Here is a 20,235-nt window from a genome sequence, read left to right as displayed (position 1 = left end):
CTTGTTCAAGAGTGGCTTGACACAAGGAATGCGACAGCTGAAACCCATGTCTTGCATACAGCTGTGCATTTTTCCTACCACATCTTTTCTTTTCCTTCCCTTCACCTCTCTATTAATGTGCTTGGACACATCTGTGAACAGCGAGCCTCTTTAGCAATGACCTTTTGTGTCTTGCCCTCCTTGTGCAAGGTGTCAATGGTCAAATTTTGGACAGCTGTCAAGCCTACAGAACTAGACTGAGAGACCATTGCAGGTGTTTTGAATTAATTAGCTGATTAGAGTGTGGCACCCGTTGTCTTCAATATTGAACCTTTTCACAAGGTTCTAATTTTCTGAGATACTGGTTTTGGGGTTTTTCATAACTTACATTTACATTTATGCATTTGGCAGACGCTTTTATACAAAGCGACTTACAGTGCACTTATTACAGGGACACTCATCACACAGGTGGTTCATACACTGCTGGAGTCCTCAATGCCTGCTTTGAACTAATGCATCAGTAAGCAAGCACAGCCTCTAATGAGGGTCAGACTAGTTTTGTTTTGGGATCTCCATACAGTTCTGTGCCAGTGATGCTGAGGTGTTTTTCCAGGCAGCTCTGCTTGCCCAGGATTACTGTGATGCTACTGATCTGAATTTGGGCTACCCCCAGATGATTGTGAAAAGAGGTACCGAAACTCAGTAAACACTGTAATTTCCTTTGTTATGGGAGAGATGTAGAGGTGGGGTTTGGTCCTTGCACTGGGGAAATAAAATTGCATGTGTTCATGTAATTGCTCATTAAATGTTTGCAATTATTTCCAAGGCCATTATGGTGTATTTCTTCAAGATGAATGGGACCTTCTTGAGAAAAAAGTGCTTTGGTTTTCACTGTGGTGACAAAGGACCAGGGGCCAGATTCACAAAATGTTCTTTAAAAAATTCTTCTTAACTTCCAGTTTCTTCTTAATTTTTAACTTAAGAAAAAGTTAAGAATGTTTTGTATTCCCAAAAAGATTATATATATATATATAAAAAAAAAGAATTCAGATTCTCGGAAAAATGTTCTTAAAAATTGTCATGAATAACATCTTAAAGTTAGGATAACCTCACAGTTGTCTCAAATCCCTAAAGGTAAGATGTTTAATGAATCAGGCATGTGCACACATAGACATCAAAGGGGGCATGAGCACCTGCCATTTTTCTTCCTTGAGAGAAAGTGCACTTTTTTCTGGGGTGCACCTGTACCTGTAAAAGCTAGGGCAGCAGATATTTGAAATCAATGTATGATTTGACACACTGATTCCATGACACCTGTGATCATGAAAAGTCTACCCGGACCACCAGGCCCTTTTACACACCTACAAGTAGACTACATCAGTCTGCCACCATGCCAGAGTAAGCGAGAAGTGTTAGTGATTGTAGACACATTTTCTCAGTGGGTTGAGGCCTTTCTGGTAAATTGAAGTACTGCCGCATGGACTGCAAAAATATTGGTACAAGACTACATACCACAATGGGGTTTACAGAAAAAAATTGATCCGACCAGGGTGCGCATTTTACAGGAACAGTGTGTCAGGAAGTAGCTTGAACCAAATTATGGGAGTACGGCTCATGGGTTTTACCCAGGACAGCAAATATTTGTTTAAATACTTAAGAGATTTTATGGGGCCAAAGTGGGAAGGACCGTATACTATTCTGCTAATCACTCATACCGCGGTAAAGGTTCAGGGAAAGAGACATTGTTTGTGTACAAAGCTTTCATTGCGTGGGGATAGAGACTAGAGGCATGAGAGAGCTGTCAGGAAGTACTCACCTACTTACAGGTGAAACTCGAAAAATTAGAATATCGTGCAAAAGTTCATTAATTTCAGTAATTCAACTTAAAAGGTGAAACTAATATATTATATAGACTCATTACAAGCAAAGTAAGATATTTCAAGCCTTTATTTGATATAATTTTGATGATTATGGCTTACAGCTTATGAAAATCCCAAATTCAGAGTCTCAGAAAATTAGAATATTGTGAAAAGGTTCAGTATTGTAGGCTCAAAGTGTCACACTCTAATCAGCTAAACACCTGCAAAGGGTTCCTGAGCCTTTAAATGGTCTCTCAGTCTGGTTCAGTTGAATTCACAATCATGGGGAAGACTGCTGACCTGACAGTTGTGCAGAAAACCATCATTGACACCCTCCACAAGGAGGGAAAGCCTCAAAAGGTAATTGCAAAAGAAGTTGGATGTTCTCAAAGTGCTGTATCAAAGCACATTAATAGAAAGTTAAGTGGAAGGGAAAAGTGTGGAAGAAAAAGGTGCACAAGCAGCAGGGATGACCGTAGCCTGGAGAGGATTGTCAGGAAAAGGCCATTCAAATGTGTGGGGAGCTTCACAAGGAGTGGACTGAGGCTGGAGTTACTGCATCAAGAGCCACCACACACAGAAGGGTCCTGGACATGGGCTTCAAATGTCAAACGTCTTACCTGGGCTAAAGAAAAAAGAACTGGTCTGTTGCTCAGTGGTCCAAAGTCCTCTTTTCTGATGAGAGCAAATTTTGCATCTCATTTGGAAACCAAGGTCCCAGAGTCTGGAGGAAGAATGGAGAGGCACACAATCCAAGATGCTTGAAGTCCAGTGTGAAGTTTCCACAGTCTGTGTTGGTTTGGGGAGCCATGTCATCGGCTGGTGTTGGTCCACTGTGCTTTATTAAGTCCAGAGTCAACGCAGCCGTCTACCGGGACATTTTAGAGCACTTCATGTTTCCTTCAGCAGACAAGCTTTATGGAGATGCTGACTTCATTTTCCAGCAGGACTTGGCACCTGCCCACACTGCCAAAAGTACCAAAACCTGGTTCATTACTGTGCTTGATTGGCCAGCAAACTCGCCTGACCTGAACCCCATAGAGAATCTATGGGGCATTGCCAAGAGAAAGATGAGAGACATGAGACCAAACAATGCAGAAGAGCTGAAGGCCGCTATTGAAGCATCTTGGTCTTCCATAACACCTCAGCAGTGCCACAGGCTGATAGCATCCATGCCACGCCGCATTGAGGCAGTAATTAATGCAAAAGGGGCCCAAACCAAGTACTGAGTACATATGCATGATTATACTTTTCAGAGGGCCGACATTTCTGTATTTAAAATCCTTTTTTTTATTGATTTCATGTAATATTCTAATTTTCTGAGATTCTGAATTTGGGGTTTTCATAAGCTGTAAGCCATAATCATCAAAATTATATCAAATAAAGGCTTGAAATATCTTACTTTGCTTGTAATGAGTCTATATAATATATTAGTTTCACCTTTTAAGTTGAATTACTGAAATTAATGAACTTTTGCACGATATTCAAATTTTTCGAGTTTCACCTGTATGTTTATTTTAGCACCAGCAGTGAGTGGTAGAGCAATTAAACAGAGACATGGAGTGGTTGAACATCTTCACCATGCAGGGTGGCCCTCACCCTCTGCAGGTGAAACCCGAAGAATATTGTGCAAAAGTTCATTAATTTCAGTAATTCAACTTAAAATGTGAGACTAATATATGTGTGTGGTGGCTCTTGATGCAGTATCCAGCCTCAGTCCACTCCTTGTGAAGCTCCCCCACACATTTGAATGGCCTTTTCCTGACAATCCTCTCCAGGCTACGGTCATCCCTGCTGCTTGTGCACCTTTTTCTTCCACACTTTTCCCTTCCACTTAACTTTCTATTAATGTGCTTTGATACAGCACTTTGAGAACATCCAACTTCTTTTGCAATTACCTTTTGAGGCTTTCCCTCCTTGTGGAGGGTGTCAATGATGGTTTTCTGCACAACTGTCAGGTCAGCAGTCTTCCCCATGATTGTGAATTCAACTGAACCAGACTGAGAGACCATTTAAAGGCTCAGGAACCCTTTGCAGGTGTTTAGCTGATTAGAGTGTGACACTTTGAGCCTACAATACTGAACCTTTTCACAATATTCTAATTTTCTGAGATTCTGAATTTGGGGTTTTCATAAGCTGTAAGCCATAATCATCAAAATTATATCAAATAAAGGCTTGAAATATCTTACTTTGCTTGTAATGAGTCTATATAATATATTAGTTTCACCTTTTAAGTTGAATTACTGAAATTAATGAACTTTTTCACGATATTCTAATTTTTCGAGTTTCACCTGTATTATTGCAGTGAGGAGTATACACTGGTCAACCCTCTGTAAATCAAATTACTGCTTATGTTTTTGTGCTTCTGTTCACAGGTAAAACATCCAAATTGAATTAATTACGGGGAGTCCACCAAATGGAAGGAACTGGATGTTCAGGCAGTTTGGACACAGGCCTGACTGCCAGACCCTGGAGGGCTGACTCGTCCACTGGAGCCAAATGAGCAAGGACTAGATCTCTTGGCTGACTGCCCAGAATCAAATCACAACTGTTTCGAAAAGAAAGATAACATCAAGCGGATGGGAAACACACGAGTTAGATAGATCTCTTGTATTTTTCCACCTATGGTCTTTGAGTGAGCCATGACGATATAGACTAGAATTGCAACATTTACCAGAGGTTGTTTTGACATAACTCTCCGGCCATGCTTCGACACAGAATCATATTTGTAGATACTCCAGGTACCTGGGTATCTTAGGGGGGAAATGTGAGATCTATAATCAATATATTGATAAATGTTTCATTACTTTGCTGTCATTCCATGCATTGGCCTTTTCATGACATTCTCTGTGTGTGTTTGCCTGAAATAAGTGTGGAAACTGTTTCTGCAAGAAGTGCTGATGTGTGACAAATCGCCGACCTTTGAGTGTGTGTGTGTGTGTGTGTGTGTGTGTACGTGCAAATAGAGGTCTCACGACTTGTGTGGTCACACCACCGTGACCCATTTAGAGGGCATACAAGTACAAGTACAGCTGTTGTTTTGCAGATCTCTCTCCATTTGTAAATCAACCGGTGCTTGCATGAGCTCTAAGAAAAGCCACTCTTTGGAGCCCTTCATCCTCTGTGTCCTGTGGCTAAATAGAGAAACATCACTCTGCTCCAACAGTATCTAAAGACTTAACTAATTTACCACTCAGAAAGTTTGTTTGAAATTGTTCTCACTGCTGTGCTAAACTGGAAATTCCCAATTGCATTTGGATAAATGCAAAAAAAAAAAAAAAACAGGTTGCTTCCCTTTTTAAAAAAATGTGAATTGGACCATTTCTGCACAGATGGAACTGTGAATGTACAAGATACCAAATTACTTGAACATACAAAGGCTCTGTCATACATTAGACCAGACATTAAGTTTAAGGTACATCTGCAAACCCCTCTATGTTGTGATATAAGGACTTGTGATTATACCATGGCACTGCAATTCTCAATTGATTGATCTGCCACTCTGGACTGCTTTTGAGTGAATAAATTAATATTCTTAATGTTCTAAGATCACATTTACCAGTGAATGTAACAGGCAATGTGTCTGCTTTGATAATCACTAGGAAGAAGCTGTGTTTGGAATTAAGTAAACTCTCTGTACAAACAGCCCTGTATTGTTCCATATTTATTGTTTCAGAGGAGCAGGAATTTTTTTATCTTGGGACCTTCTGTGGGAATGCACTGATGGAGATGTAATAGCAGGTTCTCTGACAGACTTTGCATTTTTTCTTTTTTACAATAATTATTGCCTTCCGAATTGAGAGATTTGACAGTTGTACTTCGAAGCCACAATCAAACATCTTTGACTTTGATGCATTTGTACGTTTTACAAAAAAACATATAAACTAAATTTTACTGTATGGATTTGTTTTGAATTCTATCCTGGGCTATCAAGACCCCACATTATGTATGATAATGTAGTGCAATGATTTTGCAGTCTTACTCTCATATTAGATCTGTTGACAGAACAATTACACTAAAAGATTACAGGATGAGTAGTTTTAAAGTAGCTTTAAAAGTAAATGTATCTTTAAAAAATAGTGTCTGATACAGCTGCCTTACTAAGATATTACCATATTGTGACAGGCCTGGTCCCTTATCAGGCTAATCAAGACTCTGAGAGGGATAAAGGCCGACTGCAGATGGTGGAGAGAGAGAGAGAATGTTTACGGGCTTTATTTTGTTTAAAGAATGTTTGTGTCTTTTTGGTTCAGTTTACCATTAAACTATTATTGATATTGTCAAGCCGGTTCTCACCTCCTCCTTTCCATTGAATCCCTTTAGTTTAAAAAAAAAAAAAAGAAAAAGTTAACCCTTTACTGCCCTCAATGTAGAAAAAGTGTACAAATCTGTGGTTGATCTGTGTGAATGATCAAACAGGATGGAACTTTTTCTCAAATAAATTATTAAAGTTCGGAAATGAACATTTATGTTGCGTTTTCCTTCTAAAATAATATAGAGTTTTCTGAGTATATAGAGAAGCAGTGTTATTATAGTTAACGAAAACTAAAATAATTTTTATTATATAAAATAAAAACTGCAATTATTGGAAAATAATTAAACTAGACAAATACTTTTTCATAACTCCAAAACAAACTAAAATGAAAGAAAACTATCTTGAATACATTATAGTTTTAGAGAGAATATGGGCAAAGTGGGACCATTTTAATTATTATCCAATTGCCACATAACCTAAAATGATACATTTGAAGAAAGCTTTGCAGAAGGTCTTCTACCTTTGTCAAAAGCAAAAATGAATAAATAGACAATACTGGGATGTAGAACTTTTGAAGCCCCTCACTGCTTAAAAAATCACAGATTTTAGTACTGGTCAAGTGGGACAGAGTAAAAATCATTATCTAGAAAATATCTACAAAGTATTCGGAATAATTTTTTATATTTTCTATTACACTTTCACAACATGAAGTTAACATCAACACAAGTTTTACGTCACATTTTTGACATTTTCTTTACCATTGCTATTCCCACAAGTGATCATAAAATGGGCTCAGCCACCCATCCCAAAGTAAAATCATCAATTTAAAACCTCAGAAAGATAAAGGGATAGTTGACCCAAACATTAAAAGTCTCTTATTCATCCTCATGCATACCAGATGTGTGACTTTCTTCTGATGAACACAAACACAGTTTTTTAGAAGAATATCTCTATAGGTACATACAGAACAAGTCAACAGGGTCCAAAAATTTTAAGCTCCAGATAGCACATAAATGCAGAATAGAATTAATTCATATGTGGATTAATCGATGTTTTCTGAAGTGACCTAATTTGTTTTGTGTAAGAACAGACCAAACTCCTTTTTAACTGTACATATTCCAATTGCAGTCAACAGGAACGATCATGATTTGAAGTTCGATTACACTTACTAGTAGAGTTTGCAGAGCGCTAGATGGCGCTGGGAAAAATTAATCAAGCTTGAAATCACGATTGCCAAGGAGACTGCTGATGTCAAGATTTACAGTAAAAAAGTAATTAAATATTAATCTGTTTCTCATCCACACCTATCATAGACATAGATTAAACCACTGGAGTTGTATTACTTTTATGCCACCTTTATGTGCTATTGACATAATTGTATGAAACTACAGAGCTGAAATAATCTTCTAAAAATATTTGTGTTCTGCAAGAGAAAGTTATACACATCTTAGATGGCATGAGGGTGATTTTTGGGTGAACTATCCCTTTAATTGTTTACTCCCCAAAGATTAGTTAAGTAATGATTTATAATCACTACTTGTAAGAAAATACATATAGATACATTGTGGAACAAGCATAATGGTCCTTTGTCACTTTACCTATATTCACCCTATATTATAAAATTTGCAACATTTACAATTCACATTAAACTATGAAAATAGCACTAGATAAAAGTAACACAAGACTGCCCTGAGAAAAATAATGATGTTAAAAGACATTTTAAATGACACTCAGCTTTAGCAGCCATAAAACATACTAAAACTAAAATAAAACTCACTAAACTGAAACTAAAATGTTATCTAAAATTAAATATATAACAGAAATAAAAACTAAATAAAAAATCTAAATCTACACTGTATAGAATTTCAAAGCTTTGAAAGAGTGTCAAGTGTACCCATTGTTTGATCATGATTGACTGGAGTAGCAATCTAATTTAAACAGTATAATACATTACAAGAGATAAGTAACTAAATACTATTGAATAGAAATGGAGTAGAGAGTGTTAAAAGAGTCTAATTGTATTTTAATCTATGCAAGACCAGCACCTGGATGGAGAAAGAACCTTTCCATTTTGAAGCATCTTTTTGAATGTATGTTTATTTTAAAAGCATGTTTTGTGATTAGGTTTCTCAATGTGTAATCAAGGTTTGTCACAAGATACAGAGGAAAGTGCATCCTTTACAAAGAACAACAGGCCAGTACAGCTTAAGTGCTGCATTTCTCTTTTTATCTTTTTTTTTTTTTTCATTTTATTAAATGTTCTTTTCATTTTTGAGCAACAGGGTGTGCTTGTCTTTAACACAGACAACAGATATCTTCTTCCCAACTTAAATAAAAGTCTTTAGATTGTGATTTTTCTCTCTTCAGCAGGGAAATAATTGATTTCTAAACTGGGGCCTTAGATGCGGCAGTGGCCCCATGTACTTTCCTAGGAGAGGCATCTGGTCGAGTCTTCACATGTTGGTGCTCATTCGTGTTTGGCTGTTGGCAGATGTGAGCTCCCCTTGACTGCCTTCTCTTGGAGGGGACTGTGAAAGAAAGGAATCAGTAAGAAGCATCATATACAGCAAGGAAAACAGACTGAGTGGGAGATGCATGCTGGTGTATATGAAAGGGTGGCAAGGGAATGGAGATGGCAGATAATGGAAACTGTTTTGTTTCTCAGAATTTTTTTGTTTAGTTCCTTTTCAAGACCAGAACATCAAGAGACCTCAGTTATATAGAACTAAGGTTGGGGTGATTCTCAAAAACGATTCTGGATGTGATTATCAGAATTTGTTCATAGAGTTTAATAATTCTGTTTATTTTAAAATACATGCACAGGACAAACCTTTACAGATAAACCATGCAGTGTATTACAAAAATGCATTACCTGTCTCTAAAATTCAAAAGCAGATCATGTATAAAGTACATTATATCAATTCCTATTCAATTCTAATGAAATGCACATACTGATATGTTTGCTAAATGCCTAAAATGCAAGATGTATAAGTAATTAAATACTCTGTGAAGTATCACACAATTTATCACCCCAAGAAGCATCCTCAAATGCATTACAGCTATAATAATTGCAGTGCTTTCAATTTTACTTTGAAATGAAGAGCTCTGAGAGATCCATACTGAAAGGAGAGGGAATGAGATGGTAAGGGGATGGTGAGGTGAAAAGCAGAGTGGGGACACGTTACCCTGGGGACCCTGTTACCTTGACGTGTATCTGATTACGAAGCACAGCTGCCCGCAGGATCATGGCTTTCGCTCGTCTCTGGAACTCTTTGCCCATCTGTAGAGACTTTTCAAAAGTTGTGCTTCTCTGATCCACGTCCCTGGCATACAAGATCTACAAACAGAGGGCAAAAATTGTTACTCAATTCGCCGATGCAGCTCATCCCCAAAACAACAGCAATTTCATAGGCTAGAAATATGTTAGAGCAGAGCATAACTAGAAAAATGTAAATTCACTACAAAAATTTCCACAACATTCATGAGTCATGACTAAAGATTTTTATGATTTTTCCAGGCCTTGAAACCCCATTTTGCAGGGGTACGCCTTATTCAGTTTAGGATTGTGCATTGTTTCTATTGGAATCCCTCTAGATTGCTTAGGCTTGATTTAAAAGACACACCTACCTGCTGGTGATGTCAGTTGGAGGATGGAGACATAGCCCATGCTCTGTGGTTCTGCGCTAAGATTGGTTAAGAGCCCAGAATTTTATCGGTGAGATTTTAGATACTTACATTTCGTCCTGCCCCAGACTATGTATATTGGGTGATGGTGCAATTAATAAAGTCAATTGGTGGTCCCTCATTTCAAGAATGGTTCACTGAATTGGGCAGGGAGGCGGCATTTGATAAGATGTCATACAAACAGCTTGGCAGATTAGATGAATATGGTAAGAAATGGGACAAATACATGACCTTTCTGGTAGGCTCTTGGTGAGGGCCATGTGGAGAGAAACGCTTTTTTTGTTTTCCCCTCTCTCTTTGCGTTTATATGTGTCTACTCAGGCTTGGACCACAGGAATGTTTGTTGGGGTTGGGGATTGGGAGGGGGATAAGAGAGATAAAGGTTGACATATTTTGCCTTGTTCTGTTTGAGAATCTGGAATCCCATTTTAATATTTTCAGCTTTTTCATGGCTGTGGAAACCCTGATACTGATTTTTGAAAATAGGAACAGAACATGTGTAGAGATTATAGATTAAATAACTGAAGAGTGTTAGACCAAATGAAATACAGCCAAGAATCTTCAAAAATTTACATTTTTTTAGTTGAGAATCAGGGTGATAAATGAGGGATAAATGGCATGTCAGAGTGCAGCCCTGCCTTGCTGTGAGAGTCGATACGGCCATTGATCAGGCCCTCCAGGATCAGCTGGGTCAATTCATCCTCCAGAGCTGCCACGGTGGTATTAAAGGCCACGGCCATCTTGTTCATGTCTGCTGACACATAGGGGCTAAAGTACTGCCAGGGGGAAATAAAAGATTTAATGAATTGGTTAATTACCTCTCTTATTAAGCTAATTTTCTGAGCAAATAGTGAGTGTGTGTGTATGTATGTATACACACACACACACACACACACACACTTTAGGAACACCTGTACATCTACTTAGTCATGTGATTATCTAATCAGCCAATCGTGTGGAAGCAGTGCAATGTATAAAATCATGCAGATACAGGTCAGGAGCTTCAGTTAACGTTCACATCAACCATCAGAATGGGGGAATTTTTTTTTGATCTCAGTGATTTAGACCGTGGCATGACTGTTGGTGCCAGATGGGCTGGTTTGAGTATTTCTGTAACTGCTGATCTCCTGGGATTTTCACACACAACAATCTCTAGTTTACTCAGAACGGTGCTGTGGCAGGGCGGAGCCGGGTCGTGATTCTACACACCCGGTCCCTTATCAGGCTAATCAAGCCTCCGAGAGAGATAAAGACCGACTGTGGAGGATGGTGCAGGACAGAGAGATCGTTTACAGACATGTCCGTCTCGTGTGTGTGTTTTTGTCATTTGTTTATCATTAAAATATTATTTATATTGCCAAGACGGTTCTCGCCTCCTCCTTTCCATTGAAATCCCTTTACAGGTGCCAAAGACATCCAGTGTTTTTCCACTCTTTAACTGTCCAGTTTTGGCGAGCATGTGCCCACTGCAGCCTTAGCTGTCTGTTCTTGGCTGAGAGACGTGGATCCTGAAGTAGTGTTCTACTGTTGAAGCCCATTCGTCTCAAGGTTCGACATGTGCATTCTGAGATGCTATTCTTCGCACTACAATTGTATTTTACAATTGTGAGATTCTGTAAACTTGGTCAGTTCAAACCAGTCTGGCCATACTCTGTTGAATTCTCTCATCAACAAGGCAGTTTCATCCACAGAACTACCGCTCACTGGAAGTTTTTTGTTTTTGGCACCATTCTGAGTAAATTCTAGAGACTGTTGAATGTGTGAAAATCCCAGCAGATCAGCAGTTACAGAAATACTCAAACCAGCCCGTCTTTCATCAAAAATCATGCCATGGTCCAAATCACTGAGATCAAAATTTTTTCCCCCATTCTGATGGTTGATGTGAACATTAACTTCACATCTCTAACGTTTTACATTAAGGTTTCAACATTAGTTAAAAACAGTAGTTAACAAGAACCAACAATAGACAATACTTTTACAGCATTTATTACACTTAATTTTAATTAATTCAGAGAAATAAATAAATGTTGTATTTGTTAAAATCTGTTAATGCACTAAAATTAACATAAATGAACAATAAACAATTGTATTCTTATTAACATTAACAAAGAAGAGCTGTATAAATATATTGTTCATTGTTCATTGTTTATTCATGATACCTAATGCATTACTGTTAACAAATGGAACCTTATTGTAAAATGTTACCAACATATCTGTGCTTGTTATATTTTTTGTGATGGGAAAGGCCATGCTGCCACACGTTTGGCAGATTAAATAATCGTATTAATAAGTAGGTGCACAGGTGTTCCCAATAAAGTGGTCAGTGAGTGTATATTTACATATAACCACTGATTATTTTAGTTCAATTTATCACAATTCTCTATTTAATCTAAAAAAAAATATGCAAAGACATATTTTTATCTAAAAAGGAAACAACAAAATCTACAACAACAAAAAAATCAAACTAATTCTGAAAGAATTAAAAATCACATTCAGATTAGCATCTAATTCCAATTCATAACAAAGGCACATATCCCTATAAGTACCTGTATGAGAGCTCTGTTCCTGATTTGTGTGTACAGTGTTCTTACATGAGGGGCCAGGTACATGTCTAGGAGAAGGTTATCCTATAATACAGGAAAGTAAAAACACTCAGGGCTCAAATTATAACAAAAAAAGAAGAAAGAATTCAGTGTCTGGAACTTGAGAACATGCCAAAACCTAGCAAATAAACAAAATAAATTACCTTCATTTCATCCAGCATTTTCAGACAAGATGCATACTTTGACTCATAAAACTTGAAGATAATATCACGTACTTGGGGTTCCAACTCTAAAAATAATTTAAAGGAGCTAGAAATAAAGTGGAGACAATGAGTATTTATCCACATGTAAACATAACCAGAAACCATCTACCTTTCTTATTTGATACCAGTAGACCAAGTCCAGTAAAGGTTACCTGCTTGAGATGACGTTTCGCTGCAGTTCCTGTCTGTCGAATGTAGCCAGGGCACACAGTCCACCATACACAGCTACATTACTGGGGGATAGCAGCTATAGAAAATCAAAACAAATCATCTTATTACAACCTGCAGGAACACATATTACATCTGTCACACCAACTTGCTATGCTATTAGAAAGATCTCAACTGGAAATGGAACAGGGTCTATTATGACACCAACCTCAGGGAAGTCGCAGTGGTCAAAAGAGGCTTGCAGGAAGCACTTGGCAGCCGGTTTATACTTTCTTGAGGCAAGTTCTGCCAGTCCTAAGATAATCATAGGAGAAAGATGATCAAGAAAAATGATAGAACCATTGTACAAATCATAGATATTGACTTCTGCCCAATTTACAATGTGATTAATCCAAAATTACTGATCACAAAATCACCTATTACTATTAACTACCTCTAATATTAAGAAAGGAAATTACAGATTTTATGTATAATACTAAATATTCATTCACCGTGTGTGTAAAATTGAGAGAGAGAAAAAAAACACTTGCCTGCAGCACATTTAAGTTTGGTTAGAACAGCTTGGTTTTGACTATCTCTCTCTCCTCGTTGCTAGATTGCAAAGACACATCAAATTTGAAACAGTCAGTCTCTTTGGAATCTCATAAATAAAGGAAACCAGAATGGCAAGCTGAACTTACCTCTGCTATCTCTGGAGTGGATTCAGCCTTGCTGACGTAACTAAGTACATGGGACCAGTTTTGGAGGTAAACGCTAACCTATAAAATATGAAATATATTTGAATGAGTTGAAAGAGTATGCATAAATAGAAGTGATCTACATCAAAAAGATAAAGTGCAGCAACAAATTCTGTCAAAAACTGTTGAATAATACTTTTTAAACCCGAAACTAAGCATTTATGAAAAATACTTTCATAAAAATGATGTCATCATTGAACAAGGGCAATAAGTCCATACCTTGATTACATTAAGACACATGTTGATGACATGCTTGGCGCTAGTGCAGTAGTCTCTGGCTCGGGAGTAGCATTTCAGGGCATTGCTGAGGTCACCACAGTCAAGATAATGATCTCCAAGGTCATCGTGACCCCTCCTGAACACAAGTAGGGAATGAAAGCACTCTGATTACCAAGAATCTAGTCTAATGCATGTTAAAAAATGTATTCTTTATGTCACACTTCCTGCACGGAATAAAAGCAGCAGGTATCCAAATGTATACGGCACTGACATCGCCAAAAATAAACAAAAACACAGCCAGTGTGGCCATACCTTATGCTTTCTTTGATGGAGTTTCCCTTGTAGTTCTTAAGGTCAGTATCCAGCTTCTCCAGTTTGAGCAGGGCTTTTTTCCTGGTGGACTCTGCCCAGGCTGTGTCGAGAGGAGGGGGTTCTACTGCTCCCTCCGGTACTGCATCTGGGACGCCTTGCACTTCCCTATGTGCACACAAACATTTAATAAGTACAAAGTGAAACATGCATGTTGTCTTTCCATGAGGAAACTAAACAAATATGTCAGAATGCTGTAGTATATTTGCCTTGTGGCTTCAGTGAGTTTGCGATGGATTTCTTCGTAGACATCAACGTTAAAGGTTCTTTGGACAAAGGACAGGGCCATCTTCAGTGCTTCCACACGTAACTGGGGGCAGTGGTCTGCTATAAACTGCAGCCTTTCAATCCGCATCAGTCCACTGTAGCTGGAGGCATACTGTTCTAGATCCTATACAGAAAATGTATCTCTCAGAACGCACCCAATTCCCAAACAACTGCTTCTCTAATGGTCTAGCAGGAGATGATACCCAAAGAATCTAGATTCTGATTTTGTTCAAAATGGCTTAAAAATAATTTAATCACTTAAAATAGCTAGCTACTTTAGGAAGCAAGTATACAATTTTGTGGACCATTAAACACAAGACATGATAAAACCATGTTGAGTATATGCACGGCATACCAGGGTCGGGTTTTCCACAACATAGTTGGTGTCAGGCGCATTCTGCTGGTCTTCCTGAGGGTCAGCATCTATCTGCATGGGCTCTACAGACCCCTGTTAATACAGAAACACTCTGTAATGTGGTTACACATTCAACACTTCTCAACAATTTCACCAGATTACTGAAATTATTTTGGCAAATAAAGTTTTAAGTCATATAAATATCATGAAGATTAGCCTAATGTGAGGAACAGAGCATCATCTTCCTTTATACCAAATAAAAAAAGATTTTACCACCAAAACGTGGAAAAAACATATCTGTAACACTTTACATTAAGGTTCCATTTGTTAACATTAGTTAAGAACAGTAGTTAACAAGAACCAACAATAGACAATACTTTTACAGCATTTATTAAACAATTGTATTCTTATTAACTAACATTAACAAAGAATAATAAGAGCTGTAAAAAATATATTGTTCATTGTTTGTTCATGATACCTAATGCATTACTGTTAACAAATGTAACCTTATTGTAAAATGATACCAACATATCGGTGCTTGTTATATTTTTGTGATGGGAAAGGCCAGGTTAACACCAGAAGTCTGAGTCTCAGCTCCAATGTTTTCAGATGGCTTTCATGTCCTTTCTGTCTACACTGGTTACCTCCTGAGAATATGATGAGGAGCTTGAGTTGTACACATTGTATCCCACAGTAAATTCCATGAATGGGTCAGATTCACTTCTTTGAGGGTAAAAGTTCAGCTCTACCAATGAGAACGAGGCTGATCTGCCTGGAAAATTCATACTATCCCTGATACTACCCTGAACCTGCCCTGCAGCATCCCTCGACCCTGACTGAGAACATTCCTGAAAGAGGGCCAAAAAATTACACTGGGTGTCAGCAGCTCCGAACAAAAATGGTAAAAACCGTTGAAATGAGCACATCATTTATTGACATGTATGCACTTGGCAGACATTTTTATCCAAAGCAACTTAAAATGCATTCAAGGTACACATTTTACTAGTTGTGTGTTCTCTGGGAATCAAACCCATAATCTTGGCATTGCTAATGCCATGCACTACCTGTTGAGCTACAGAAACAGTTTATAATATTCGAAAATCCTTAAATGTGATTACAAAATTAGGAAGAATGTTGAAAGTGTGATATAAAGAGATTTGTTATAATCAAGGGAGATTGCCAAATGTACATTAGTAACCATCGGCTCCTCATATATTACCACTTGCACTTAAAGGGTTAGTTCAACCAAAAATGAAAATTCTGTCATCGTTTACTCACTCTCATGTTGCTCCAAACCGGTATGACTGACTTTCTGTTGCAGAATAAATTATATTTTTAAAAATGTTTAAACTGTTTTTGTCCATATAATTAAAGTCAATGGGACCCAAAACAACACTGAACCCCACTGACTTTCATTGTATGGACAAAAAAAAGAGGAAAACATGTTTAAAAATATATTTTGAGTTCCGCAGAAGACATACAGGTTTGATGTGACATGAGGGCGAGTATATGGTGACGGAATTTTCATTTGAGGTTATTTAAAAATTTAAAGTTACTGTCCCTTTAACTACGCCCAACATACTCAAGACTAGGTCACGACGCCTTTGAGACTTCATCCTGTTTCTCGATCTTTACTAACTACATTCAAGGGCGCAGATGGCACTAGGGACGGGGGGGACATGACCCCCCCAGATTCATAGTGACCCGATTCGTCCCCCGCCCTCACTATCCCTACGAAAGGCGACAAAAATCGCAACACATTGTCACACCCAACTCGTCACATATGGACGCGTGGCGAGGACCCCTTGGCGTCACTTATTGACGCACTGGGTATACCTTTGGCGTCATTTTTCAACGTGCAGGGTAGTCCGATAGAACCGGAGCATGTAGCGTTGAAATTTGACGTCTTGGGCTGCGAATGGGTCGAGAGTCGAGACTGCAATAAATAAAAATAAAAAGGAATAGGCTACAATAAATGATCTATGCCAGGGCTAGTATAATGGTGGCCCCCAGATCATCTTTATCTGGCCCTCCAACTGTTTTTTTATGTTTAAAAACCCTCACAATCTGATATCAAAGTGCCCTCTCAGCAAAGATTTAGCGCGTTCATAGGCAACCGCATTCATCGGTGAGTTTAACCGCATTCATCGGTGAGTTTAACAATATAGAAGTCTATCGGACTACCCTGCACGTTGAAAAATTACGCCAAAGCTATACCCAGTGCGTCAATAAGTGACGCCAAGGGGTCCTGGCGAAGCATCCATATGTGATGAGTTGGGTGTGAGAATGTGTTGGTAAAACAGAGGATTACGGCCCGCCGCTGCTTCAGAATCGGGTCGGGACAGACGCAGGCTGACACACAATAATAATCTACACCGGTCGGCGGTCACCATTACTTTGTACCCACATTCTCACTACATGCTGTTCTGTTGTCAATAAACACACGATGCCATCATGCCACCGACGTTTACACTCTCTGTGTGTGTGTGTGTGTGTGTGCTACGACTCCTGAGTGACGTTGCCGGGGTCCTATGAGGAGGTAGCTGCCTCAATCGTGCCTGTAGGAGCGGACCGGTAACCATAGTGATCATCTACCATCTATGACTGAGCTGAGTCGGTGATTTTCTGAACTGAGAAAAATCGACTGTAAATGCCACATAAAGGCAATGAAGAGACAAAAAACAATCACCTCGTTTTTTCAAAAACCAAACAATGTAAGTATCCTATGGCTGTTGACATTCCCAGATGTGGCAGATTAGATTTGTTAAGGGGAATAGCTAGTCTGACAACAATGGCAAAAAGGCTTTTGCACTTAGCAAACACAGCAAAATGTGGAGACCATAACTATGCATTTAGGTGAGTGGACAGAGGCAAATAATGAATGAACATAAAAAGAATGGTTGGATAAATCAAACAATTTATCGTCGTCAGGAAATAATATTTTATCTTATCATTTAACCCATTGTACTGTATAAATTGACTGAGGTATGTTCACTGTCGTGTGTAAGCCACTATAAAAATAATTATAATAAGTACATTTGTGTGGTGCAAGGTTTATGCAAACAACAAATAAAGGCCTACATAAACTTTTGACATCCTCTTATAGCAGGAAATCATGTTTTTTTTTTATTGTACAGAGCAACGGAGGATATAGATTCTTAAATTATGGGCTATGAAAAACATTTCTTAATATGTCATACATCATTTGAAAGATATTTCTAATCTATAAATTGCAAAAACTTGTAATTAACACTTAAATATAAAATTTTGAGTTATTCTTAGACATTTGAAATAGTAGTTTTAGCCATTAATTCTCAGGAATATGTTGTATTTCACATTGTTGTGAAATTCTATAGAGGTATAGAGGGTTAACTGAAATTATAAGATTTAAAATGTTATCCTCCTGGCCTGCAGGCAATTTCTGATGACAGTGAGGCAGACCCTAGTCAGTCAAGTGAGGATCTGCAGGAGGGCAGCCACAGTAGAAAAAGACAGCATGAGGAAGGAGAGACAGTAGAATTACAGACAGAAGAAGCAGGGACAGAACAACAAGGAGGGACAGGAGGCAACACAGAGGGAGAGGATGTTGACATGATAATGACATATACAAAGCCAAATCAACCTGACCCTAAAGTTTTGCAAAAGCAAGTGATGAAAGACCAGACACTGACATTCCAAAAATCATGGTATGAGAAGTTTTGGTAGGTGATTGGCATACTAGTCAAATAACAGTCTGATCATGCATTGCTAGTGGTGATCAGGTAGGCCTTAGTTTACCTTTGTTCATTGTTGTTTATCCATGATTTCAAATAAGACTCTCCCAATGGCTTTTCAGTGCAAATCATTAGCCCAAATTAGGCAAAGTAACTACTGAGCACTAGTTAAAGCCCAAATTATGCAAAATAACGAACTGAGTTTAAATCATTTGCTGACAGCTTGGTCCCACCCCAGTTAAAAAATCCTATCTGCTCCACTGACTACATTACAATGCATAGCTTCATAAATTACAGTCTAAATGCCTGCAGTGTTCTAAAAGTGGAAACTCTCTAAGTCTTTCAATAAATTATGAGCTGCTGGACAGTAATTAATCATTTCGGTCAAGTGGGCTAGTTTAGGCTTGAATTGGCTCAAAGCTCCAAATTCCCCTAGTAATGGACTTATAAATAAGTCACTATTGCCCAAGACTCTCAAAAACTGCTGTGCTGCCTTCATAGACAGCATCATGTTATATGCACGTCTGAAACGTAAAGACCAATGTCCTATTTTGCCCAAAATGCTTTTTCAGCAAGGCATTTCATTCGATTTTGAGACAGCCTGAATTTCATGCAAACAGGCTAACTACTACTAATAATAATAAACAGGCAGTTTACTAACGAGATAGCTGGCTAAGTACACTTAGCCGTATAAAGAAAGTTTCTCTCCAAGTGTTTGGCAAATCGAAAGAAAACCCGTTGGGCCCGATTGGATGTAAACCAAAACAGCGCTAATGGAGATATTCACTATGGTAACGGCATTTATCTCGCTCTTCTGGCAGATAAGCGCGCGCTGCCGCTAAACTTGAGAATAATAAGAGCCTGTCGCGTCCTGTGGGCCGCTCTGACTTACAGCTCATGCTAGACGAGCTAACAGGTCAAAACGGCCGCGATCGATACGACATTAACTCAGCAAACAGATGTACTTCAAATTGACCATGCTTCTTTTACCCACTCTCATGTTGTGCGAGCTTCGGGAAAGCATTTAAAGGCGCGAAATTACCTGAAAGTTAAAGACCTGCACGGGTAGTGGCATCTCCTCCTCCTCTGCAGAAACAGAGCACACAAACACATCCGGGGCATGAGAATGCGCGTCATCGACGTCTTGCAAGCGCGGAGAGGTCACTGTCACTACTTACTTCACGAGTCGTTGCAATCATTCACATTTGGGTATTATTTTGCATGCTTGATGCTAGCAGATTATGTGTCTTTAGAATAATATAGACTGGAAACAAATACACAACTCGAAAAACATTCTAACGTGATACGGTGTTTAATAAAACACTGTTTATACATTAGCACTCTTTTAGCCTCTAAAACTCAAGATGGCTACTTACCGTTATTTATTTAGGATTAAAAGACATCTTGAGACTGCATATCCACTTATTGCTTGGGTTCAGGTCATGGTGATACTGATATTGAGTGATATCGTGTCCTTTTAAAATACAATGTGAGACACGCCCATTCTTTAGTACGTTCATATTGCTCTCTTTATTAAAGGAATAGTTCACCCGAAAATGAAAAGTCTCTTATCATTCACTCAACTTCATGCCATCCCAGATGTGGTGTGTACAACTTTCTTCTGTTTATTTTTAGAAGAGTATTTCACCTCAGTTGGTCCTCACAATGCAAGTGTCACTACCATAACTCAAAAGGTCCAAAAAGACAAATGCAGCATAAAAGTAATCCATGAGACTCCAGTGGTTAAATCCAAATATTCTAAAGAAATACGATAAATCTGGATGAGATTATGTATCTGTCAGCATTTAGGTTTAATTTTCAATC

At 38.4% G+C, this 20,235-nt stretch overlaps 1 protein-coding gene and 1 pseudogene across 2 annotated transcripts; one reads left to right on the top strand and one right to left on the bottom strand.

The window, feature by feature from the left end:
• Positions 1-20,235, top strand: part of LOC127648118 (monocarboxylate transporter 4-like) — a 153,833-nt pseudogene that overhangs the window by 51,014 nt on the left and 82,584 nt on the right.
• Positions 8,173-19,889, bottom strand: LOC127647189 (COP9 signalosome complex subunit 1). Of its 2 annotated transcripts, XM_052131299.1 has the most exons (15): positions 19,788-19,889; positions 19,454-19,497; positions 14,699-14,791; positions 14,286-14,467; positions 14,020-14,184; positions 13,708-13,843; positions 13,432-13,509; positions 13,282-13,342; positions 12,960-13,045; positions 12,736-12,830; positions 12,524-12,629; positions 12,324-12,404; positions 10,416-10,553; positions 9,296-9,430; positions 8,173-8,621 (listed from the first exon to the last, which is right to left on the bottom strand). In XM_052131299.1, exons 2-15 carry the CDS (start codon positions 19,484-19,486, stop codon positions 8,547-8,549), a joined length of 1,464 nt encoding a protein of 487 aa, XP_051987259.1. In that variant the 5' UTR covers positions 19,487-19,497; positions 19,788-19,889; the 3' UTR covers positions 8,173-8,546. The 2 variants fall into 2 exon arrangements, with proteins under 2 accessions (XP_051987259.1, XP_051987260.1); XM_052131300.1 differs by lacking the exon at positions 19,454-19,497 and having other exon boundaries at positions 19,788-19,850.

This window comes from Xyrauchen texanus, chromosome 8 (genome assembly GCF_025860055.1).
Source record: "Xyrauchen texanus isolate HMW12.3.18 chromosome 8, RBS_HiC_50CHRs, whole genome shotgun sequence".
NCBI classification, from domain to species: Eukaryota; Metazoa; Chordata; class Actinopteri; order Cypriniformes; family Catostomidae; genus Xyrauchen; species Xyrauchen texanus.
Note: the sequence above shows the minus strand (reverse complement) of the source record. Positions and strands in the feature narration are given on the sequence as shown.